At 43.2% G+C, this 26,130-nt stretch overlaps 1 protein-coding gene across 1 annotated transcript in view; it reads left to right on the top strand.

The window, feature by feature from the left end:
- Positions 1-3,511: 3,511 nt before the first annotated feature.
- morgue (modifier of rpr and grim, ubiquitously expressed) overlaps positions 3,512-26,130 on the top strand; it is a 59,628-nt gene continuing 37,009 nt past the window's right edge. The window contains exons 1-5 of the mRNA XM_075673921.1: positions 3,512-3,869; positions 4,834-4,956; positions 11,976-12,171; positions 15,468-15,657; positions 25,719-25,982. Of these exons, the coding sequence (XP_075530036.1) occupies positions 3,759-3,869; positions 4,834-4,956; positions 11,976-12,171; positions 15,468-15,657; positions 25,719-25,982 (884 nt within the window). The 5' untranslated portion in view covers positions 3,512-3,758. The remainder of the gene's footprint in view (positions 3,870-4,833; positions 4,957-11,975; positions 12,172-15,467; positions 15,658-25,718; positions 25,983-26,130) is intronic.

Below are 26,130 nucleotides of genomic sequence, written 5' to 3'. Positions count from 1 at the left end.
ATTGCCATTTTCCCTTTATTGCCACAGAAAGTTGTCTGCGAGTATAGTACCATGGTTTCACCACAAGTTGGTGCAATGCAGTTTTCCATGACTTTCTGAGCCAATTAAAAATTATAATTTCTACTTGAATAGAGAACTTCATGCTCAATTCTATCGCTATATATCATGGTATTTTCATTTCGAACATATCCTAACACATTCTGAGTAACAACATTCTAACACACATGGTCCTTCAAAGGTTTAGCTTATAGAATGAACCTGCACCTTAGTGGGCTGTGGCCGAGCAGAGCTTGGAGCCTTTCATAATGAAGAGGAGCCAGAAGTCGTTTTCGCTTGGTGATGCATGTTGCACGTGTTGCACCAAGTTGGTTCCAATGTACTGGCATGTTCAAGCAGATCCCCCCCCCTGCACAGACGCATGCACCTGGTTATAAACCACAGAACATTGTGGAGTACTGGCATACCCGATAGGTGGTGCTGTGGCTGAAAAGCACAGATGCGTGTGAATGTGCATGTGAATGGGCAATGCTATTCACTGCGTCATTTGCCTCTGTACGGCCAGTTGTAAATTTTGCTGTCAGCAAGTTGTGCAGCTGTGTGTTATGACCCAAATCTGCAAGCAGCACTACTGTTGGTGTGTTTTTAAGGAAGCTACTATTAGTGAGTGGATCAGATCCATGTCATTAATATGTAAACCATGTAATCGAGAAATCCGCAGAGTACAATTAGCCTCTCTACGTGGCTTTGATAGGTTAAGAAAAGGCATTTGATTCAGTAGAGATGCCAGCAGTCAGAGGCATTATGTAATGAAGGAGTACAGACCGCTTACGTAAATATCTTGGAAAATGTGTGCAGATTCCACAGAGCACCTTAATTCTACACAAGTAGGAAGATACCTATAAAGAAAGGGGTCAGACAAGGAGACATAATATCTCTCCAATGCTATTCACTGCGTGCTTGGAAGAAATATTGAAATTATCAAACTGGGAAGGCTTGGAAGTAAGAATTGACGGCGAATACCTCGGCAACCTTTGGTTTGTTAACATTTTTCTATTCAGCAACACTTCAAACGAGTTGTAACAAATGATTGAGGACCTTAACAGACAGAGTGTAAGAGTGGGGTTGAAGATTAATACGCAGAAGACAAAGATAATGATGAATAATCGGGCAAAGGAACAAGAGTTCAGGATCACCAGTAGGCCTCTAGAGTAAGCAAAGGAGTACATTTACCTAGGACATTTAATCACAGGGAATCCTGTTCATGAGAAGGAAATTCATAGAATAAAAATGGGTTGGATTGCATATGGCAGACATTGTCAGCTCCAGACTGGAAGCTTACCATTATCATTGAAAAGGAAGGTGTACAACCAGTGCATTTTACCAGTGCCTACATATGTGGGCAGGATCTTGGAGAATGACAAAGAAGCTTGAGAGCAAGTTAAGGACCACGCAAAGAGCGATGGAACGAAGAATGCAGGCATAACGTTAAGAGACGGAAAGAGAGCTGTTTGGATCAGAGAGCAAACGGGTATAGACGATATTCTAATTCACATCAAGAGAAAAGAGATGGAGCTGGACAAGTCATGTAATGCGCAGGTTAGATAACCGTTATACCATTAGGGGTTGCAGAATGAGTTCCAAGAGAAGGGAAGTGCATTTGAGGACGGCAGAAGACTAGGTGGGGCGATGAAATGGGGAAATTCGCAGGTGCTAGTTGGAATCAGTTGGTGCAGGACAGAGGTAATTGGAGATTGCAGGGTGAGGCCTTCATCCTGCAGTGGACATAAAATAGGCTGATGATGATTAGTGAGTGCATAATTAGCAATTGAAGTTTCAATAACAATGGATTATGCACTTTACCTACAAAGTGAAACTGTGTTTTTGACACGTGAGATGTTGCCAACATTATAGTTTGCATCATCTTGTGCGTAGATCTTGTCTAGGCTGTTACACTTGCCTGGGTTATTGTTATTACGGGGTCACTGCAGTGCAATTCATAGTAAATTGGTCACTGTGTATTCCCAAAATCTGGAGAGCCAAGTACGTCGAAGTAGCCCAGGAGGAGTGTGATGCTGCGAAACATGAATACATAAGGTGCACCTATTTAACAAAAGAACAATAGGTATGCAGCTAATGTGAACTCTTGTCACTGCTGTGTGCAGTGCTGCATGAGTTCACATCATGCAAGTAAGTGCAGAGACTAATGCGCGTAATTGGCTGCTGCCAAAGACTTATTTCACGAATCTACGCAAAAAAGCTGGCCTGAGCAACTGGCTCTTCTGCAAATGTAGGATTTAGAAAAACCACCCGAATTAAAAGTTTGCATGTTATTATTCTGTCCCGACAACCTTCCTGGCTGTTCCCGTCAATGCTCACCTGCAGCGCCGACAGCATAAAAATCTTGCTGCAAGTGCTTCTACCCGAAGGCCCATCTCACCCTATCCCTCTATAGGCTTCCATGCCAGGAATGCATGGCACTCCCCGCCTTCATTCAGAGACCAATACTGTGAGAAGTTGCTGCATCCAACCTGTGACGCTTGCAATACGGGTGAGCCAGCCACAGTGCACCGACATCTCTTGGACTATCTGCACTGCAAAAAATCCTGCCCTGCTGGACTACATAGTTCACGCATTCTGTTGGAAGGCTATCCTTCCAGTAGGGACCCCTGCCCACAGGAAAGTAGTTTAAGACTGATTGCAGCTATACTTGTAGAGGAGCGGAACACCTTATCTAGGCGCCTTGGCGGAAGCATCACAGGGTTGCTTTTTATTTCTGATAAACGTTTCTCTCTCGCGCCCTTCCCGCGCCACAAGTGCGAGGACCGCCGTGTCATTTCTTCTGGCTTAAGGAGCTTGCACGGCACCAATGAAGTTTTTTCTCTCCAATAAATTACTCTCTCTCGCACGGCACCAGCGCACCGCCTCACTTGCAAACCAGTCTGTACGGCTGGTCCCTGCACTAACCGGTATAGGTAAAGTAGGTAAATGAGGCAAGTGTATAAAGCACGTGACACGAAAAAAAAGGGGGTGGTTGAAATCCCCCGCAGCCGGCTACACCGACAAATCGAAAGTGCTGTTCTTGATCAAGGTAAAGTCTCTCAAAAATTTATAGAGTGACTTTAGATCAAGGACCATCGCAGCACTCGGCTGGCGCACACCGGTGGAACCATTTGTCGTTGCTTCCGCATTACACTAGCTACTACTCGACCAAGTAACTTTATATGAAACTATGCTACTCATGACTGATAACAGTAGAATAAATTAAGCAATTACTGCAGACGACGCGGCATTTGGATTGCGGTTCATATTGGTACTTTTCAATTGTAGAAGCTGCTCGTGCAAGCGGACTTGTTCTGTACTTTACAATTTAATCTTTTTGTCATTGTAAAATATAATTATACACAGGTGCTAACTTTTAGAAAAAACATTTTGATCAATACTTTAATGTTTAACAGAACTGCTGAAACCAGCAGCGCCATACCGTTAGTGGCCACCATGTGCCAGCACTGTTGTGCTGGAAGTCGAACGCGGCTAGGGAACGCGATCGAGCGGGTGCAGATATTATGACGGCTGAGCGTCTACCTAGCGCAGCGTCAGTGTGCCGTGTTTTTCTGTCGCCGCCTGGTTTAGTTACGTCGCTGACTAGGTGAATAATATGCCAGGTGTGAGCATCTTTGTGCCAAAAGAGTAGCGATGCAGTCTTGATCTGTCGTTTAAGCATAGCATTTTCATCTCGGCGGCAGCGCATGGCGTAGGAAATGGCTGCCGTGAACTGCAATCTCCAGCGCAGCACGGTATCTGTCAGGCGTCCTGCTGATGGTCGGCTGGAAGAAATTACTCGGAACGGACACAATATATTCCAGTTCAAGGTTTGTCATAGGCTTATGTGATGGCAATTTAATGGCACTTCGTATTTGCTTCTGCGCTACGTAAGAACGCCGTTCGTCTTCGGAACGTTCGAAAGCAGCACTTGTGTAGCTTAGTAGAAGCAGTACGCGATTTCATCAATTGACGCGACAGGCAAGCGCATCAATCCGTAATGTTGTGGCTTACTGCGGCTAGTATGAATTTTAGGTACCGCTGTTTTTTCCCTGACGATGGATATTTTACCGTCCTTCGAGTAGCTGATTGTTACGGGACGCGTCCGAGACGCGACAACATCAAACGTTGTGAACTGACGGTGTGTCGGAATCGCATTTTTTCATGCGCTTAAGCGTTGAGATATAGGAATGATAAATGTGTTCGGTTATCTTTCCTTTATTGGGTTCGACTTTGCGCTCTTAACAGTACGCCGTGCATCGAACGCTTCTAGTGACTGCCAGGGCATGATACGCTTAAAATTTTTGTAGATGCAATTAATGTAGCTGCTTTTGTAGTCGCACTGGGAAATTATAGACAGCGCGACAGGGCAGTCTTGAGCCTTGTAAACTCGTTTACAAACCGCAGCATAGTAGCGGATTCCACATCTAAGTGCATCTCCGAAATTTCCTTTTACTGCTAGTAAACTAGGCGTACACGCTATTTCATCATATGTGACTTAACCGTTTGTGCTATGTGTGCTGTTATAGAGCATCACTAGTCCTCTTTAGTTGTACTTTTTTTGGGCAGAGTTATGGCAAAGAGCTAGAATACTTTTGTTGACCTTCGGTTGCAGACTGATTGCATTTTGTGGCGCCCACAGCCTCTTGTTTGCTTATTCTAGATTCACATGCTGTGTGTGTTTATAGCCCGTGATCACGAAATTAGTCTGAATAGTCGCAAAATATTCATGTATACCTTGGCTGGGCTCTTGTCTCAAGTACTATGTGATTCATGTACCTTTGGCCCTTGCAGCAAACAGTGTGCCATGCATGCAATGGCTTCTATGGACCATCCTTTGGCCACCCTCTGTGTTGCACATGCCATGCTTTTTTGTATCCTGATGTGCTGTCCGACTTGGATGGAGACCAGGGATGGGTAAGCAGTAATTTTGGGTTCTTTGTTTTACATGCAGCGCTACAGCATAAAGTAGAAAGAACTTGCTGGCTATGGTTTTACTGATATAGTGCTAACCATGGATCATTGCTCTTAGGTAGGTGTTAGCAAGCAGTTTGACACTTCAAAAGTCACATAGTAACATTGGAAGGTTTCGTTGATTCATCTTGCCCCTACTGAGCAGTTTTCGACTGAACAGTGCTAATTCTGTGTACATGCAGAATAAGCCCAGCATTCTCTACACGATGCCTTTAATGCCTCTCCTGCAAGTGCAGGGAATGCTGTGCACTCCTTCTGCATCCTGCCCACACTCTGGTGAAAAGATTAGGGATATGTGTGTAGATGCCACAAGCGCTGCATTGATGAAACAAATCGTACGTTCAACACCTTCTGAACCTCTTCACAAAATACAGTCAAATGGAAGAGACACCCACCGTTTGGGTGGATGTCTCATTTTCCCTTCATTAGTTCTCTCCACTTTGCAGGTTTCCGCAGAACTATTACATCAAATGGGAGGGACCTTAGAAGTGTTGTTGTGTAACACTAGTTTTGTGTTGCAGATGTTCTTTGTGCAATGGGTGTCTGCTTTATGGGCTGATTTAAAAATACTTTCTACAAAGCACAAATTTTTTCATCGGCCTGTTTTATGTTTTTATGTCCACTGCAGGACGAAGGCCTCTCCCTGCAATCTCCAATTACCCCTGTCTCTGTCAAACAAATTTGTTGTTGTTGTTGTTGTTGTTGTTGTTGTTGTTGTTGTTGTTGTTGTTGTTGTTGTTATTATTATTATTATTATTATTATTATTATTATTATTATTATTATTATTATTATTATTATTATTATTATTATTATTAATGCCCACATAGTGAACTGGCAAATGTAGGTAGCAGTTGTGCATTATTTACCATCTTGTTATCATTTATTGTACTCATAATTATTTGAATGGTCTTCTTCGACATCTTGAGTTCTGCCACTTAGCATTCCTTAAAAACTTCACATAGTGTTGTACTTGGGCTGTAATGGGCATAGATTAAATATTATGAAATTAATAAACTAGTTCTTTCTTTCATGTTGAAAAACCACAGGACAACTATATTTTTTATATTCTATGAAGCAGTTTTCTGTACATTGCCATTTATTACAGCTGCCAAAAAGTGTGTACTTGGGACTACAGAGCAGTGACTTTTAAGGTTATCTTCGTTGTTCAGGGCTTTGCAGTGATAATGCCTGCGTGTTTGCAGCCTGTATACGGTTGGCATTTTTATTATGTTCATGGTGAAAAGCAGTGCAAAGTGAACATGGATGGAAAAAAAAAACACAGGGATTAGTTACGTTGCTGTAGGAACAATTTCGCTGCACTGCATGAAAGATGTTTAGGTAGACAAGGGCATTAGTGTAGTGCAGAGAAGTTTACAGAAAAGATGCTCAACAAGTGAGGTTTATTGGAAAAGAATTCCATCTTTGAGCATTAATATGCATATGCGGACACTGCGACAGAAAGTAAGAATAAAGGTAAAAAGAGGTAAGAGGCAATAATATGAGTACAAGACTATGGCATTACATATCTTTGCTTATTTGCTGACACCAGTGCCAGCATGGTCACCAGAAGAGAAAACAGTAAGGTGGGTGGGGATTGGGCCTTCAACCATCATTAATTATGCTAATTCTTCATTTATCAGATGCACTGAAGATACCTTCAATGCACTTCACCTTCAGATGCACTTTCACCATTGTGCCTTCAATGCATCTGATGAACAAAGAACTAATGTATTTGAATAGCGGTTGCAGACCCAGTCACTCGTTAATATTTTGTCTCGTGCTCACCAAGCTGTCGCTGACGTTCGCAAGTCAACAAACATAGAGCCAAGGTTGGTATTCGCACCCGTCATGGTAGCTTAGCAGCTAAGATGTTTTGCTGAAGAGCTCGAGGCTGTGGGTCTGCTTTGGCTGCAGTGGCCATATTTCGATATGTACACAAGTAAAAGTGCTCATGTAGATAGATTTAGGTGCACATCCCAGGTGTTCAAAATCAATCTCGAGCCCCCAACTACAGTGCGCATCATAATCATATCAGGGTTTTGACAGGTAAAACCCCAGAACATTATTTTTTGTGGCAAGCATTTACCTCATCACTCTTTCTACCTTGATCCCCATTTTGTTCCCAATTGTCGGCGCATGTGTACTTGATAAAGGCACCAAGATGGAATTTTTCAGTTATCCTCGGTTGTAAATGTGAGTGTCTTGTTAAATTCTCTGTCGAACGAACATAAATGTAGTGCTATGCTATAATTGCTAGGCACTCAAGGAAGTTGCTTCATCGTGCAAGAAATACTATAAGTTTATGAGGGTTGAATGAAAATCTGCACTGGCTATAAAAACAAATTTTTAGCTATTGAAAGACGGGCAACAATCAATGGTCATACCTAGTTGTGAATGTGAGCATGCCTTCTGTATGCAGAGGTAAATACAACAGCTGTATGCTTGTCCTTAGTGCCGTGCCATTGCAAGAACAATGTTAAATACTCCCTGTTAAATACATTGCAAGCATGGCTTGTATTTTGTGCATATTTGGCACATTTTGCATGAACGAATGGCTAAGAGTACTGATCTGTACTCTCGTAGACCTTACAACTTGGGAGTGTCAGGCTTTGTGAGGGGGAAAAAAAGCTGCTACAGTTTGTTTTTTTATCTCCCTTCTTGCCATAGTGAATACTGTGAAAGTGTTTTTTTCGTAACGTGTGGGCAGTCTATTATCCAGGTTAGCTCTTTAATTGCTCACTTTGCGAGACCGGTAAAGCTCGTGAGTAGCTGCACTCATGACTTTTACATTGACAGGCCTGGAATGCTTGCCTGGCATTCCAGGCCTGTCACCTTTTACCACTGACGTTTGCTACAATGGCTCCAGTTTACAATGGCTGTCTGATGTTAATGTTCATGTAATTCTCTAGCTTTTTCTTATTTCCTGTGTCAAATGGTTCTAGAATACTGACCGAATACTGAATATTTAAAGAAAATTACAAAAATGAATTTAGTGTATGCTCTCTTAGCATTTTTCCATTCAGACTGCAAGTGGCGAAACCTAAATGCAGCTGACTGCATGAGGAGTACACAAAGAAGGAACTAACATACCAAATAGACGGTAACTTAGCTAGATCTCATTGGACATTTTATATTCAAAATAGTGGAGGATCACTGATAGCTGATTGTCTTTTGATGTGCAGTGGAAAGTTAGCCTTATAAGCAAGACAAATAGGGAGCTAGCAGGGAAACAGCAAAGTAACAAATTCAGCTTTTTTGTCATTTATGCTCATCATTTTGGTGCTCCCTTCATAAACCTTGACAGGTTTGATACTGCATCTTGTAACAGCTGTTGGCTGCAGTTTGCCGTGCAGCTGCTTAACCCCAAACCTCATCAGAGCAATTTTGTGTATAATAGCAACGGCTTTGAGCAATGAAACGGGCCATCGCGCAAACAAATCGCTCATTCTTGCCACTCAGTTCTGGAAACCTAGACATCGTCACTCGTCGCCTGAAAAAACTAAGTGACTATCCGATAGTGCAGACCTGGAACTGGATGCATGTACATCAGTCAAGTACTACTGATTGTCGCATGGAATGAGCTAATGACTAAATTGTGATATGTGCAAGGATAAGAACCTATAGCTAGACCTTCAGAAATATTTTACACTGCTCCCTACAGTGAAACACATCAACTTAAATTAATAAAGTGCTTGTCACGCCAGTTTCGGTGCCATTCAAGGTCATCGCTCGCATGGGGTACGGCTTGTAGGGGACAAGCGAACGGGACAGCCATCGCCATCGCGTTGCTTGTAGCTGTTGCACGCAAGATCGCTTGCGTGGGGTTTATACCTTAAACAAGGTATCCCACCTAACTTATCCATGGTTTTCTATATATGCCAGCACGCTATAGGAAGAAGCGACTAAAAGCAATTTTTTGTTTTGCCTATTTGCATAATCAGTCAAGATTAGTTGGTCAGCTTTGCAAATTTTTAACTTGAGAGAAAAACTTTCAATGAGAAAGTATTGGGACATGCTAAAGGACATCTTCCTACCTACTACACAATTTTTTGCTCATTTAAAGAAACCTATGGAATATTACCGTATAATCTCAAGTAAAGGCCGCACCCCCATCCAGCTATGAGGAGGAGGAGGAATAAACTTTATTTGTGCACAGCAGATTTGAGACCTGGGCCTTTCAACCTAGATGATGGCCTTGGGCCCTGGCGGCATCTTCGTCCTGCTGGATTGGCTTGAGTTGGTCTTCCGGTGCACAGCTGAGCAATTCGGTCTCCCACTGCTTTCTGGTCTTGTTTATTTTATTCTGGGTGGGTGTCCGAGGACAAGCCCAAACCATATGTTGTAGGTCCGCCCTTTCTTGACAGAATCTACATCAATCAGTGTAAAGGTCCGGGTAGTAGCGGTGGTACGCCACCGGTTTTGTATGTGTATCTGTTTGTTGTAAGAGGTGACATGCCGACGCTTGCCTTCTACTCAGCGAGGAGTGTGCTGGGGGAAATGGGCCCTTGCCAATTTATAGTGTTTGGTGATCTCGTTAAAGCTGGTCAGCCGGTCTCTCATTGTTCCCAGTATTTGTTGCATATTATCTGCTCGGCCTGTCAGTTCTCGAGCCAGGTTGTGCGCTACTTCGTTCACGGGAAGAGAGGAGTGTGTGGGTGCCCATATAATGTGAATGTTGCGATCTTCACGAAAGTTTCTTAATATTCTCAGTGCTTCCGGCGAGATTCTTCCTTTTGCATAGTTCTTGACGACTGTATTGCAGTCGCTTACTACGATGTTAGCTTCCGTGGAGGCTATTACCAGTGCTAAGGCAGCCTCCTCCGCCACCGCCGCCTTCCCTGTTTTTACCGTCCCACTAACTCTGCAGTCACCCTCTAGACTCGTAGCAACTATCGACATAGTCTGCCTATTTGCGTATGCCGCGTCCACATAGACCACGTCCCTGGCACTACGGAATCTTTTGTGGAGAGCTCTCGCTCTTGCATTTCTTTGAACTATGAAGCAATTATGTTCTGTGCGCTCATGCCGCACGTGCTTATCAGCAAATTTTCACACGCTGTTACTATATGGCAGGAGCTGTGCTTTGCCCTCTGATGTCTGGGGCGCGGCCACAACCGTATTCCTCCGTGACACCAAATCACCAGTGCCACCTATTATTTGTGGGGTTAGTTTTTTCAGCGAGCCCTTTCGGCTCATTTCTCTGCTGCTGGGAGTCCGCAATGTAGAGGAGGCATTTGATGGCGCACGACCCTGCATTTAAGGTTAATCTTTTTGCGAACACTGAGGAGCATGGCAACGGAGCAGCTGGCCGCAACTGCAGTGTCGACGACAAGTGCATAATTTGGTACCTGAAGCAGAGAGAGGAGCTCGTTGAAATGAATAAATCGAGAAAGACATTCCGTGAGAAAGCATGCAAGTTACTGGAATTCGTAATCTGATAAATGGGACTATATGGCCTGGCCCTTTGTAAGGGCCACATCTAGTCAAAATCATGAAAAGAAAGTATAGCCCTTACACGTGTCTACACGGTTAAAGAAAAGAAAAAAATATATATATGTATTGTAGCTGCCAACTTGTGTGCTGCAATTCCAGTACTCTCAAACATGTTGCACATGCCTCACATGAACGAATAGCACTTGTAATCTAGTGTGCTGTCTCTGTGAAAGTGGCAGGGCAGCTACAGTTTCGGGTTCTTAACTCTGCTTATTGCTGTCATGAACTCTTGTGCTTGTTGCTTTCAGCAGTGCAAGAGAGACGTAATTTCTGCCGTCAATTTCACAGACACCAATTGCATCGCTGTTCAGTGGCAGCACAGCAGGTTAAAAGTGCTGTTCATGGGGGGCACAATTGAGAGCTCCGGTCATGGTGTGCGAGTAGGTAGTCGCATGTTCATTTTTTTTAAGCGAACCTTTCTTTTGGGCTCCTCCACACTTAGTGTAATGGCTGTCTGGCCAGGTAAATTGTGTTGATCATGAAGACAGGGTAATTAAATGTGCCGACTTGAGCCGCAATCTTGTTGTGATTACTTTTTGAGGGTGCTCCTTTTCGTGCTTCATCAGTGGTCAGTGTCAGTGAGATCGGCCAGGCGTGAATGGTCTATAAGAGTGGCATAGAATCGAGTGGATGGCATACTGCAGGCAGTGTAAGTTGGAGCATCCACATGCCTTATATCATTAACCAATAGAACTAAACAATAAGTGTCCCCAACAGATAATCTCAGCTGATCTAGCAGGAAGCTATTGCTTAACTTGAATGATCATCCTCCAGTAATTTCAGCTCTCTCTCCTTTACTGACTTACATATTTCGGTTTCTTTTTATGACTCAGAAAAGAAATTGTGTAATACGTAGGAAGTTGAAAAGTGCTGCATTGGACATTTCCTGGCACACATTACAACTTTCTCATAGGCACTTTTTCCCTAAATTTAAGACAGTTAATTAATAATCTTGACTAATTATGCAATTCGAATATAAGAAATAGTATGACTTGTGTAATAGAGTGGATAACGACATATTTAAGTTGTTTCCTTCTTTAATGAACAGGAATATTTTTAAAACCCTAGCTTCAATTAGCGGCGACACCCTTTAGACATGTGCTCCATACTTTTATATTTTTTCTGTGTTTATGCGGCTCCTTGTTTGTTTCCCACTAATGTGCATGGAGAGAACTATGCTGATGCTTGTCTAAAATTTTTAGTGTGACACGAAAAATCGTGAAGAAGGCTGGGAAAAAACTGAACATGTCATGTGTCTGTCTTGTAGTCTTTCCCAGTCTTCCTTTGGATTTGCTGCTGCACTTTGCTTATTTTGAAAAGTATGTTTACTGTTCCTGAAGATAAAACCAGCCGGCTGGTGATTCCCTTACATATATTTTTTATACAAGTTACGTCCTGTTTAGATTGTTAAGTAGAAAATAAAGCAGGTCAGGGCAATTTCTGTAATGTTTGTCTTTGTTTATTTTAGAAAAGTGACTCTGAAGACTCTGGAAATGATGAACCGGAAGACTTTTATGATATGGTGAAGCATAATGTTGAGCGTCCAAGGCTGCCAGCAGCAGGGCCAAAAGCTGATAGACTCGCAGAATGTATATCTGCCCTTAGCAGCCCAAGGCCACAGGAGTCAATGCCTGATGGTGTCTTGGCCCAGCTCCCACTTGAAGGTAAGTTGGTTAATGTTAATTTAGAGCTATATTTTAGAACTATGTCTTGTATTCTCCATCATTATCATTTTCAATTATTTAAACAAGTACTGAGAAAATTTTTGCCATGTTTTTATTGCTTTAACTGGATAGCCATCAATGCCATTGACGGCTATCCAGTTAATTGAGGCTCCAATTACAATATGGAGCTTCAATTCCACAAAAGTGCAACTAATATTTAATTATGTCAAGTTTTAATGTGATCAGTTCAAAATGCACGCCAAGTGCAACGCGGCTTTGGATGCGAAAAGGGAGGCTCATCACGTCATTGAAACCTGTTGTGGTGGCGGTCTCTTGGTACCAGATACGTACGTGCCACTTCTCACAAAATTTTCATAAAGCTCATGAATTTGGACTTAATTTAAGATTTTGTGAATGCTGTTTGAAGTTTTACAAAAACATTGTTTGCCAAAAAGTTTCAATAGACCGTCTTGTAACCTTCCGTTAAAAGTATGTTAAAAGGACAAGCGGTGTACTTGCCTTGAGCAAATTTATGCAGACAAGTTCCTGAAGCATGTGAAATCGGCAGCAGCAAAGTTGCTGTGAGGTTAAAGGTACCCTAAAGGCAAATATTAAGTCAAGCTAAAGTGATGAGTTTATGGTCGAAAATGTCTAAGGCGTTGATATTATCGGAAACAGAGCTTTAGTAATCAAGAAGTTGGGGTAAATGGAGGACACGATTTGAGGCTCTATCGGGACTTTCATCTAGTACTATCCCGATGACATAGGAACTCCTTGTTATAATTCTGTCCCTAGTACTCAACCACTCACAATAAAAAAGATAATTGTATTGCATTATAAGACCGAAGGAAAACCAACTTGTCTACTTCTAGTCGATTCTTAGGCAATATAACTTTTTGGCGTAGTGCTGCGCTGGTTTTACTAGCTTGCGAAACCTGCACAAACTGCAAGTAGCAGAGAATGAGGCCCTTTGCGACGAGTGTCAAAGATCATGTTTATGATTTAGCGTGCTTTCCCTTCCTCTTCTGCACTGTCGACTCTGTCCTGGCTCAATTTCTGGCTTTTTGCGCAAGAAACTAACGCCAACTGTCATGCGCAGTTTTATTCATTGACAGCAGTAAAGGGTGGTGGTGATGGTGTATGGAACATTGGAACTCCACGATCGGCGGCAGGTGATTTGAATCGCACTAGAATATGCGAACCTTTCAGACATGATTTCCTCTTAACCTGAGCATTTTCTTGGCACGAAAGAAGCACTGCGAGAATTCTGGAATGCTATTTTAAGTCCTCATAGACTTAATATGTGCCTTTAATTTCCCTTTAATTACAGTGTTTAGCTTGGCAGTATTATCTGTGCCAAGTTTGTTGATGCTTTTGTGCTGCATTTAAATGTAAACTCTCATCAATAAAGTATGTATGTAATCCTTAAAAGGCACGCATTCAGGGCAAACTTTATTTTTATAAATGTGTGCTGTTCTCCTCTCTGCTGCACCTTTTCGATGTCGTGTGTTTGTATAGCATTTTATGAATTTTTAAGTTCACAGGTTGTCAGGTAAGTAGATAACACTGACACATACACATGCACTATAGCAGTGCTGCCAAAAGCCGAGCCCATTTAGTACTCAATGGGACGAGGGGAGAGGGTATCCCCCTGTGTTTCCAAGAGAAGCTAATTGTTGGAAGGGTGGATTTGGCAGCTTTCAGTGGCATGGTCATTGTATGTTAATCAACCATTGCACTGGGCTGACTGGCGGGCTCTTAAGTTGGTTTTGATACCACATGACTGTCCCCTCTACTTTCAGTGTTGTGATGAGTCTCCTTTTTCATGTCCAAAGCAGCAATGCACTTGAGGCACATTTTGAACAGGTCATATAAAAATAAAAGGTGCTGTAATTCATTACTTGTGGTCTCAAGAAATTGAAGCATTGAGGCTTTGTACCATAATTATGGGGTCAGCAGCTACCTAAAAAAAGAAAAAAAGAGGGGACACAAGTGGGAATCAACATGCATAATGTTTGGTCGGTAAAAGTGGTATATTGGGACGGATGACCTGTAGGATATTTTCCTTCTTGCCTTTTGCATTTGCAATTGCATGTTCATGTAAGTGCATATTTGGCGAGTACCCCAGCAAGATCTGTCCATACCGTGATGCTTTATATCTGCAAAGTAAATGCAAATTGGCCACGTTAACACGTAATTGTTATAATAGTGCAACAGTAAATGATTGGTGGAAGAGTAAGCGTGCATAAGCTAAGTAAGTAAAAGCAAAGTATCGGCCGAACCAAAGAAGGCTTACGCATTAGTAGACAGTTCTCAGATTTCTGTAGCATTCTTTACTGTATGCATTTGAGTAGTTTTATTTTCGGGTGTAAAATGATTGCCTTTGTATTCTATCTGTATATTGGGTAATAGTTATAACAATAAAGTATGTATTTTTGTAATTCACATGAGAACATAGGTGTATTTTCATCATATGTATTCGTATACTATTAGTATGATTTTATTACTATCTTGGTATAAAATTATGCCAATGTGGCATGTACACACAGTGAGAATGTGTATTTGTGCGTTGTATATTTATGTTCGGGTTTTGATGCCAAGGTAAGAATCGAGCTTCTACATCGCAGGTTTTTGCCCTTGTCCTCGTATTTGTTATGCTGTAAGGAATTTCAAATGGAGTGGTTTAAAAGCTATTTGCTTTGACATAGAATTTTCATGTCAATACTGCTGTAAGAAATCATAAAGTACCAAGTTAATCTGTAGGCTGCCTTGTGGGATGCCCACCATAGCAATAACTTGGTGATGAGCCTTTAAAGAGAGTGACTCTGCAGTATGTACCTCCGAAGTTACAACCTTACATCACAAGTGAGACAAACAATAACTTGCTAAAAGTCTTGCAATTTTTGCATTGGTAGTTATTCAAATTGAATGTCTTCGTGTCCTCAACTTAGGGATACTGCCACAAGCACTCAAGTGAGGAATTATTCACTCCAGAATTGTTATTGGGAGTAGTTTCTGAAGAAAATGAATGTGCTTTGTACTGCAGGCAGGGTGCAGAAGGGGCCTCATACCTGGTTATACGTGTTGGGGATAATTCCCTGGCAGTGAAAGGCATTGAGGTCTGTGGGAGGTTCTGGATATCATGTGTAATGTGTAGAGGATACTTTTCCTTTATAATTAATCATTAGGCACATAGATGGAACTTTTGATTCTAATGAGCAAGGCATTGGTTTAACTTTGTGCCATAATGATGTGATTGTGTGGTACTTACACCTTCTTGTCTCTGCCACATGTAGTGCTGTCCCTCATCTTCAGACGGCTGGATGATGTGTCACTGTGGCATTGTAGCCAGGTTTGCCGCCGCTGGCGGCATATTCTGGAGTGTGAACTCAGTGAAGATCACTGGTCTTTGTTCATCAAACACCGTTGGCCTCTCTTCAAGCCTCCTCACAAAGTCACTTCTTGGAGGATCCTTTACAGCCGTCTGTGCGTACCACTTATTTTCTGCAAGAAACAAGTGGCTTGTAGTTTGTAGATTGCATGTGCCATGGAGCACTGGAAACCATTTTTATTGGGCTCTACATAGACGTAACCAAAGTTTCTAGATTTCATTTTATTTGATGAAATCAAGAGTTCAATGAAAACTTGTCCGGGTGGAATTCCTCATACTGAAAGATAAAACGGACGCCAACCAAAAACATAAAGATTAGAAAGCAAGATGTTTCAGCTACCATGCGAGGGCCTTGTATAGGAACTGAAAGGTCTTGCTTTCTTTTATTCTCATTTTATTTTATTGTAAAGGCTATGCTACTGTAGCCAACACTACTGATCCTGAGAGGGTTGTCTTTGTACTAGTTTGCTATGGCTGCATTGTATAAGAGGGAGCACTTTGTGTGGACTTTCTTACCATGGGTACAGAGCTACAAGTTCTATTGTGTTTGTTCCCGCTTCCTTTCTACAGGCTGTCCCAGCTGTTGCCCACCGAACTTTAAAAACAGACTGATCATCCTACAGGACTAAGACCAAATGCATGTTGTTCAGAGTCTAGTTGAGAAGCTATTGGTAATTTTGATGCAAAAGCTTCAAATGGCCCATTGAGCAAAAAAGCCAGCATCTGTCGTATGGACAAGCGAGAAACAGTCCCTAAATTTTCATTGGCTGCGACGCCATGTCATGAGCGTGCCTTGACGGAGCAGAGCAGGGGAAAGGGGCCCGATGTTGCCGTTATAGCATTCCAAGTGTTGCTTCACTTCACTTATTTCCTTAAAGACCCTCATGTGAGGGTATTACATTAGGGGTGGGACACAAATAGATTAACAGAATACAGAAAAAATGTTGGACGAGTTATGCAAACAAAAATGATTATCGTGATGCAAGCACACGCGTAATTTGTTTAAGAAACATAGATAGGCATGTGATGGCAGCAAGTTCTTGGGGAAGGCCGTTCCAGTCGCTAGCAGTCCGGGGAAAGAATGACGAAGAAAAAGTTGTGCGTGCTTGTGGTCAAGATACCTGCTGCTAATGTCCGGTGTGAAGAGAGAAGCATGATGGGGGAGGGCAGATGTAGGGTTCCTGTGATAGCTCAGAATAAAAGAATTTATGAAATAAGCATAAACTAGCAATGTGGCGACGAAGTGCAAGAGTAGGTAGGTTGGACTGCGATTTCGGAGATAATATGCTGATATCAAAAGAGTACGAGGAATGAATGAATCTAGTTGCCCTGTTTTGAACTGATTCAAGTGAATTAGCAAGGTATACTTGTTTCGGAGACCAGATGGGCGATGCATATTTTAATTTTGATCAAATTAATGATTTGTATGCGAGTAGCTTAACATGCTTGGGGGCATAGTGGAGATGACGCTTTAAGAAGCCAAGTTTTGTTAGCAGATGAAATAATGTTTGCGATATGGCTATTCCACGTAAGATCATGACTAAGATGAACACTGCGACATTAAGTGATTGGACAGGGTCGATAGGAACGTTAGGGATAGTGTAGGGAAACGGGAGAGGATTACTGTGACGGTGGAAAGATATATATTTGCATTTGTTTATATTAAGTCTCATTAGCCAGTCGTTGCACCAGTTTTGTACCAGATTTAGGTTATCTTGTAGGGATTGCTGGTTAAAGGTGTCAGTAACTGTTTTCTGAATGACGCAATTGTCGGCAAACATCCGAATATGGCAATCTAATTTCTGAGGTAGGTCGTTAATATAAGTTAAAAAGAAAAGTGGCCCTAGGACAGATCCTTATGGCACCCCTGAAGAAAATAGTAATAAGTTAGACATTTGTTTATTAATGACGACTGATTAAGAGCTGTGAGTCAAGAATTCTTTTATCCATGCTAGTATGTCACAATGCAAATTTAGGCCGGAAAGTTTCAGGAATAGGCGGTTATGGGGTATCTTGTCAAATGCCTTAGCAAAGTCGAGGAAGATTGCGTCAGTTTGGAGGTTAGCGTCAAGGTTGGCATGCTGGTCATGAACGAAAATGGCTAGTTGAGTTTCACAGGAGTATCCTTTACGAAATCCATGCTGTGATGAATGAAAGAACTTATTTGAGTCCAGAAACTGCATTGTTAAAGAGTAAATGACGTGTTCCATGAGCTTGCAGGGTATGTTGGTTAGTGATATGGGGCGGTAGTTAAGTGGTGAATCTTTTTTACCCGACTTGTGGACTGGGACGACCTTCCCCACTTTCCAGTCGTGGGGTAGGATACCTGTAGAAACAGACTGCGAGAACAGCAAGCATAAAAACTTGGCAAACATATGGCGAGTGTTTTTTAAGACCTTTGTGTTGATTTCATCAATGCTGATAGATGAAGAAAGTTTTAACTTATCTATAAGAAGGGATATGCCAGTTTCTGAGAATGTAACAGCTGACATTGCAGTTGTGGGGTCACTGGCTGTGGTGAGGGGTGGTGGGTCTTGTTCTTTAGTGAATACAGATGCGAAGGCAGAATTAAATATGTTAGCGCACTCAACCTCTGAAATAACACATCCAGAATCGTCAGTCAGGGTAACAACACACGAAGATTGGGGGTTTAAAAGCTGCCAGAATTTAGTCGGGTTATCTGTAAGCATGTTCGGCAAGTCGATATGATAAAAGGAACCTTTAGCATTTTTTACTGCGACCAAATACCCCTTTCCAGCAGCGTAATATTTTTCCCATGCACAGTCTGTTCTGCTCAGTTTAGCACTACGGAAAAGACGTTTCTTTTTATTTTCTAATCTTCCAAGAGTCGTGGTGAACCATGGCTTGTGGTGGTTAGAGCGGGAGCTGCATTTGGGCATATATTAGTCAATTCATTCATTTTAGGTTTAAATATTGACTAGTTTGTGTGGATGTCTTGTTCGTCAAATGACTCCTGATATGGTGTAAAAAAGGCCTCCAGTTCCGCGTTGAAGGCGTCATAGTTTCCTTTGTTTAAAGAGAAATTGTTTTTTGTGAAGTTGCATTTGTTATTAAGGCGAAGTTAAAGCATGCATGAATGACTTTATGATAGCTGATTTCACGGAGATAATAGCGTTGAGGCTGCCAGGGTGCGTGTAGGCTGGGTTACTAGTTGGGCTAGGTTAAAATTTAAGCAGACATCCATAAATTCACAGGATTCATCCTGCCTAAAAATAGGTCCATGAGGGGCACATCAATTTATGCCAGGATAGTTGATATCTCCAAAAAAGGATGTGTGCCTTAGGATGTCTAGTTTAAGTTCGTTTAAAATGTTGCGCAGTTACGGTGGAATTTGGGGCTATTATGAGGGGGTCTATAGCAAATGCCAATTAATATAGATGCTGGTGTGGCACGACAAAGGAGCCATAATATTTCAAGGTCTGATGAGATGTTGATGTGGGAACACTGTAGCTGATTGCTTGTAGCAATAAGGATGCCACCCCCTCGAGAGCTAGTGCGATCAGCACAGAAAAGATTAAAGTTTGGTAGGTTGCAAAGAACTTCAGCGTTGCTTATATTATCAGTCAGCCAAGTCTCTGTCAAGACGAGCAGGTTGCTGCCCGTTGAAGACACGAGGCTGGACACAAGATCGCTCTTCGAAAGCAGGCTGCGTATGTTGGTATACATAACCGAGAGGCAAATATTCTCTCGAGAGGCGGTATCGCAAAGATTAGGCTTGTGACGATGGCGAGGTAAGCGCTATGTAGCAGTTTCTGTGACAGCATCAAAGGTGTAGCATTTCTTTCCGAGAAACAGTGTCTTGTACCGCAGGGAGAACGGTCCGGTTTTTGCTTTTGCAAACATGACAAGGTGTTTGCGTGCTTTACGAACAGGAAGGGAAAAATCTTCTCCAATGCTAAAATCAGTGCCCTTTAACTTGGGCCCGTTTGAGAGAACAGTTTCTTTTGTTTTAGAGGACAAAAGTTTCACTGTAATCGGCCGCTGACCACCTTCGTAGCGGCCCAAACTATGTGCACGCTCAATTTGACATGGGTCCAAGGTTATGTGTAATTTGTCTTGACTATGGTGGATTAGCAATTCTTCCGATTCGACGAACGTTTCGCGCGAATTAGAATCCGAAAGGCCATAGAATATCATATTGTTGAGGCGTGACCTATTTTCGGCGTCATCTAACCGAGCTTCAAGGTTTAGTAACAAGAGCAGCAGTCTTGGCGGACACATATTGGACACACTGTAAATTGGTTTTGAGAGTAGAGACACCCTGGAAAACACTTTCTAGGTCTGCTACATGCCTGCTCAAATCAGAAATGGTTATGTTGATAGAACGCATCTGACGTTTAAGGTCCTGAAAATCGGTGATTGTTCCTGACCGGTTGACAACGTCTCCAGCTTAGCAAGAATACAGTCCAATTTGTCAGGACCAGGGTTCGTCCCTATATCGCCCGACAAGAGCAGGAGGGATTTTATAACACCAAAACATTCACCAGTGACACCAGCTGCAGAGCCTGCAACACTGCAGGCTCCGCAGCTGTAGCAGACCGTAGTTATTAGTTTTTTTTAGCAAAAAGGCAGTATGGTTTACTGACCTGCATTGCGAAAGTTAGTGGATGAGGAAGCTGTGTCATGGCACAGCTACCGAGCCCACAAAGCGCATGCGAGAGGCGGTGCTCTTTATACACTGGCAGGAACGATGTTGTCCCTGCCACTTGCGCTTTCTATCCGGTGTCGAGGATCCAGTGAGGGAGCGTGGCTTTCATGGACGCTTCCAGGGTGCTCAAAACAAAGGCTCTGTAGTTCCCATTGTAGAATGGCTTTTCCAGCTGAGGTAGGACGACCCATAAAACGTTGAAGAGTGCTGGCAAAACGTAGGCGAAGGTAGGCACGAGTACCTGCATTGCGAAAGTTGGTGGATGAGGAGGCTGTGTCATGGCACTGTTACCGAGCCCACAAAGCGCGGGCGGGAGGCGGTGCTCTTTATACGCTGGCAGGAACGCTGCCGCTTGCGCTTTCCATCCGGTGTCGAGGATCCAGTGAGGGAGCACTGCTTTCATCGACGAAAGGGGATAGGGTATCGTGCGGGGAAAGGGTATCGTCGCGACACCATGTCACCCTCGCTCTCAGAAGCCTGTGTTATCCGTGTGGTCCCTGTCCGTGCAAGCTGTCTCCTGTGTTCTAACTGTGCCTTGGTAAGGCCAAATCAAAATGTGCCAAGCCAACGCCTCCTAGATAGCAGGCCTGTGCACTCGGCTTTATGACGTCATGCTACTTGGACTGAAATTTCCATTGCCAAGCCTGGCATGACGAAAGCGGTCACGTAAATGTCACCGCTGCTTACTTGGGAGTGTCTCGATTAGATTCTATGGCAGTTGGGCAAGGTAGCATGATGTTGTGGATCAAAGTGCACTAGACTTGTGCTGTCTAGGAGTTGGCCAAGCTTCTCAATGCGCTCACTTGCCCGCAAGAAGTTCATAGCTCGGACTGCTTAGTGGTGTTCAATTAGACATTAATGCTTTCACATCCACAACACGTAACAAGTATTTAGGTGTCCTTGGATTCCTTTTTATTCCCTAACATAATATTAATTCATTCAAATTAATTCTCGTTTTTTTAATAGTTTGAGTTGTCAATGTCTACTGGGAGTTGTAAATTGCTGCAATAGACGTAAAAATGAGATGATTCCAGCAAGGTACCCATCATATGTTTATTTTTCTTTGCAGTGTGTAAAAACATGTGAAATACGAAAAATGTGTTTATATGCTGGCACGCACAGCCTAGCAGCGCCATCACACGATCTCTGTGGAAGAGCAAGCTGTACATCTGGTCCTGCACTGAGTGGCTATGATAATTGCATGCGTGTTGTTTTCACAATGCGTCAACAGATCCCGGCGATTGTTTCATACTAACGTCAAGGAAATGCACTGCCCTGAGCGGCAAGCCCGAGATAAACAGCTTGATCTGCAACAGAGAGTGTTGGATGGTGCTGCTATCCCATTCGCTTGGGTGTGTGTTCGCGTGATATTTTTCATATTTCATGGACTGTCTTTCTTCGCTGGAAAAAATAAACGCACAATGTGCACCTTGCTGGAAGCATCTCATTTTGATGTCTCTTACGATTATCTGCAACTCTCTAATTGACAGTTTGACATGTACTGTCCAACCCAACTATATCGAACCCGTTTGCATCGAATTATTCTTTATATCTAACAATTCCTGAACACGGTATAGTTACAATAGGTATATATAGCAAAAGTTGCGCTTTTATCGAATGAAAATAGCAGCGGCTTCCGATACATCAAGCGTGAAGCAGCGTAAAAGTGCCCCCAGAAGTTGGCTTTCCCTCGTGGTAGCAAGTAAACCCGGCGGTGCAGTTCCATCAAACCGCTCTCCCTACCGTGACCACGCTGCGTCGAGCGAGCCGTCGACACCCCCCTGCAGAAAATGATCCTGGCCCGCCTGCAGGGCTTGCTCAGACAGCCAATCAGAGGCTCTTGTGTCCTCCTCGTGCAAGGTGGCTCAAGTGCGAGTTGTCCGGCTGCTTTTTGGGTTTATTGTGTTTACGCCTTGTGGGCCTTCTCCCACAGTGTTACCGTGATGAAGCGGCAGAATTCGCCTTTCGCTGTGAAGCTCGAAATCATAAATCAGGTCGAATGCAGTGAGAAGTCGGATTCCCTGCAGCGTGCAAGATTACGAGGAGCACTCTCAGCACGATTTTGAAAAATAAGGGGGAGATTAGGGCTAAAGCGTACAAACTTGCGACCCGGTGCCCGTGGCGCCCAACGTGTACGCACGGCCATGTACAAGTGGTTCATCTGAAATTGCTTCAGGTGTGCCGGCTTCTGCATGCCCAGTGATGACTAATTTCTGATGAGTTCGACAAAGCCACTGCTGGTGTTGCTGAAGTTTGGACTGAGCTGTCTTAATTTCCGGAAGGCATTGACGAATCGACGGTCGACGAGTTTGTGAGTGCAGATAATGGTGTCGTGACCACGGGAGAGCCCGAAAATGAAGACTACATTGCCGGCATCCTACCGAGCACAAGTGAAAGTGGCCACAATGAAGAAAGCAACGACTGTCCTTTGCCTACGTCCTCCGAGGTGATGGGCGCTTCTGCGCGAATGTGGAAGGTTGCGGCGTCAGCTGCTCCGATTCCTTATGGCTCATTCACACCGGTGACATGAGGAGGTCGCGCGACCATTTGCGACTCGCGTTCAAAAAGCAACCGAAGGCGACTGATGTTCACACCGGCAAGCCCGGCTGAGCATGACCCGCAAGTCGCAATCCCGAAGATTATCGTTCTCAGCGAGAACTCTCGGAAGCTACGCGGAATTTGCCGCAGCACAGGAGGAGGCCGGATGTAGACATATGAAAGATCACTTCCGGTGTGCCGCTGATTGGTTTATCAGTTTTGCTACCACAGTTGCGCGACTGAAAGATCGTGCAGAGAACGACTAGCCCAAAATGGTCGCTTTTTGAGAAAAGCGACCATTTGCGACCAACTTGGTCACGCGACCACTGTCGGTCGCCGGTGTGAATGAGCCCTTACACAATGTAGAGAATTGCGAGCGTCGCAGGCAGCGAAACTGGCCAAGCAGAAGAAAATACAGGACTGTTTCACGCGAAACTAAGCTGTTTGATCAATAAAGTGATTTTGTAAATGGTATGTGCTTTTATGACATCCAATTCTTTAGCAGTCTTATATCGAATTATGCTCTATATTGAACTGATAGGCATTTTTTTGCGAGTTTGATATAGTCGGGTTCGACTGTATAACAACAATTGTAATGTTAGATGATTACTTTTGATTAACTAATTGGGTGCCGGGAATAAAAAATTACTTCTGTTTTGTCAACTGCACTCCGAACAACATGCACTTAGTCTGATTTACGTAGGATGATCCGTCTTTAATAAAGCTTGGTGCATGATAGCTGGGACAACCTGTATATGCCAAAGCATTCTGACTGGTTGGTATAAAATTGCTTTTCTTCACAATCGCACACGTTTTGTCAGCATGGAACGCCCGATGGAAATTGCGCAGCCTGCCACTGCATTTTCACTGATAGCCTATAGTGCAGGTCTGGGACATAAGGTCCCAGAAAATATATAATTAATGAAATTCATGGTTGTAAATGTTTGTCATTATGCAAAACAGGGCCTCTACACACGCTCCATCATCATGCCATAGCGATTAACTGTTTGTCACATTAATTGCAATCGCGAATGGTAGCTGCCCATTTACCAGCAAATGAGGAAATGCTCTCCATAAGAAAAGTTTGAATATGGAACCTAGGGTGGTTGCTTGGGCTAGTTGGTAATTCATGATCAAAAATAACGTACAGCGCAAAGGACCAGGACAGCGATAGACGACATACACAGCGCTGACTTCCAACAATATTTTATTGCGTTGCCACATCGTGTGTATATATACAAATACACACGATGTGGCAACGCAATAAAATATTGTTGGAAGTCAGCGCTGTGTATGTCGTCTATCGCTGTCCTGGTCCTTTGCGCTGTACGTTATTTTTGATATGGAACCTGTTTTGTATACTTTCTTCTGTTTCCTCATTTGACAACATTAACTGATTCTACTGAGATAACTTTATTATTTGACTTTCTTGCATTTCAGTCCACAATGATCGCCCTCGTACACTGGTGCCTTCTATTGCTGTGCTGATGTTCAACAGAACTGCTTCACTTCTCAGATATTTTTTGAAGCGAAACTGCATACTGCAATCTTCGGGGTCAACTAGCAACATTATTGCTGCATTGTACGGCCTTTGTTTCACCTGCACACAATCCCTTTCCATTGCCCATCTGCTAAAACTCGCTGTGTGATGCCAAGCAGCAGATAACAACATGAATTGTACAACATAGCCCCTGAGATTTTGCATGTGCTCCCAATTTTTGAGGCCTCTCTTCACATTCATTGTGGCTTTTCTATGTAATTGAGCTACTTCACCACCTCACGCGAAGTATCAGAAAGAAGTTGGATCAGCTTGTGCAGATCTTGGGGTGGCCCATGCCACACATGACCTTATTTCATTGTTTGCTGTGTGGTGGCTTGTGGGACAGATCTTTTCTGGTGGGACACAGCAGGTGGCAGAAAGGGGTCATGTATCTGCAGTCAGGGTGTCGGAACAAAATGTTTTTCATTCTGGTTTTAGTTTCATTCTACTGAAAAACTGCCCGTTCCAGTTCTGACCTGGAACGAAATGAAACAAAATGATCTGCAACGTTTCATAAGTTTTGGTTCCTGTGCAAAAAATTTTGAAGCAGATTAATGATAAAAACAGTATTTATTTTTCTCGATAAGTGAATTATAAATTTTGAGATCATGCTCAGTGCGTTGAGTCAAGGCACTGGGCATGATCTGAGCAACATGTCATAACGTGTACTCTCCAAAATATGAGACCGCTGTTCTGATAAAACGAACTTAAACGAACGTTAAAACTTCAGTAACAAAAAGTTGACACCCATAGAAAGTGAAACGATAAGCTCTTCAGCATGCAAGCCCTGTGATTTGCTACAATGTGGATCTGCTTGTGCACTGGGAGACAGGCTTACATTAGTGGAGGGCTCGACCGGCGATCGCTCGCACTATTTCTGTTTTAGATATGCGTGCTAATTTTGGTGTTTCCTGAAGTCCGTTGTTTCGGATTGCAGACTTTCCCCTTGAACCGAAAACCGATCAAAAATATTTCGGTTTCACTCTGGAACAAAATAATAACACTTTGGTTACGTTTTCCATTCCGGGCAAAAATGTAGATTATTCATTTTTCGTTTTGGTCTTAGTTCTGTTTCGACGCACTCTGCATTACCCTAAGTTGGGGTTTGCAATCTTATTGCCATGTAACCGGGTAGCATTGGAATTTATGTCCATCCATAATTTCTATTGCTTTCTGTTTCTTAAGCATGAAATACAGCTTTCCGGATGTCTGTACCAGTTTTGTTTTACAAGTTTCATGCAGTATTCTTTCTTATGGAAAATGGGTTGCAGGTGTTCCATCTTGTTACTAGTACTGCACATCGATTTATTATGTCATTGACCTAGGAGCAACAATGTGCAAGTTTGTTTGTAGGGCTCTTGCTTCGTTACATGACAACATTGCTGAAGAGACGGTGCTGGTGCATGCAGGGTTGCCAGTGCACCGTGCCGGCGGTGCCTGCAGGAGCTCAGGGAAGGCCCCAGGGGCCGTGCTTACGACTGGGGCCCTGAGGGCTCCTGGCGCGCTGTGCGGCTGCAACAGGAGCTGCGCTTGTTGCAGACAGAACCTCCTGAGGGCATTGGGGCTCTGCCTCTGGACCCTCTGTGTGCCCACTGGCAGGCAGCTATTGAAGGGCCTCCAGACAGCCCTTATGAAGGCGGCCAGTTCCTCCTCTTTCTGCAGATTCCCAGCGCGTGAGTCATCTCAATGTTTCTTCGGACTCTTTAACCCTTTGGGTGCCGGGCATTATTCTGAAATGCAAAACATTTAATTTCTGTCTAAAACACACATTAGCAGGCTTTGAATTCAATGCTATTTATTGGCAGTATGTTTATACACTAC

The sequence above is a fragment of the Dermacentor variabilis genome, chromosome 1, assembly GCF_050947875.1.
Source record: "Dermacentor variabilis isolate Ectoservices chromosome 1, ASM5094787v1, whole genome shotgun sequence".
Taxonomy (NCBI): domain Eukaryota; kingdom Metazoa; phylum Arthropoda; class Arachnida; order Ixodida; family Ixodidae; genus Dermacentor; species Dermacentor variabilis.
Note: the sequence above shows the minus strand (reverse complement) of the source record. Positions and strands in the feature narration are given on the sequence as shown.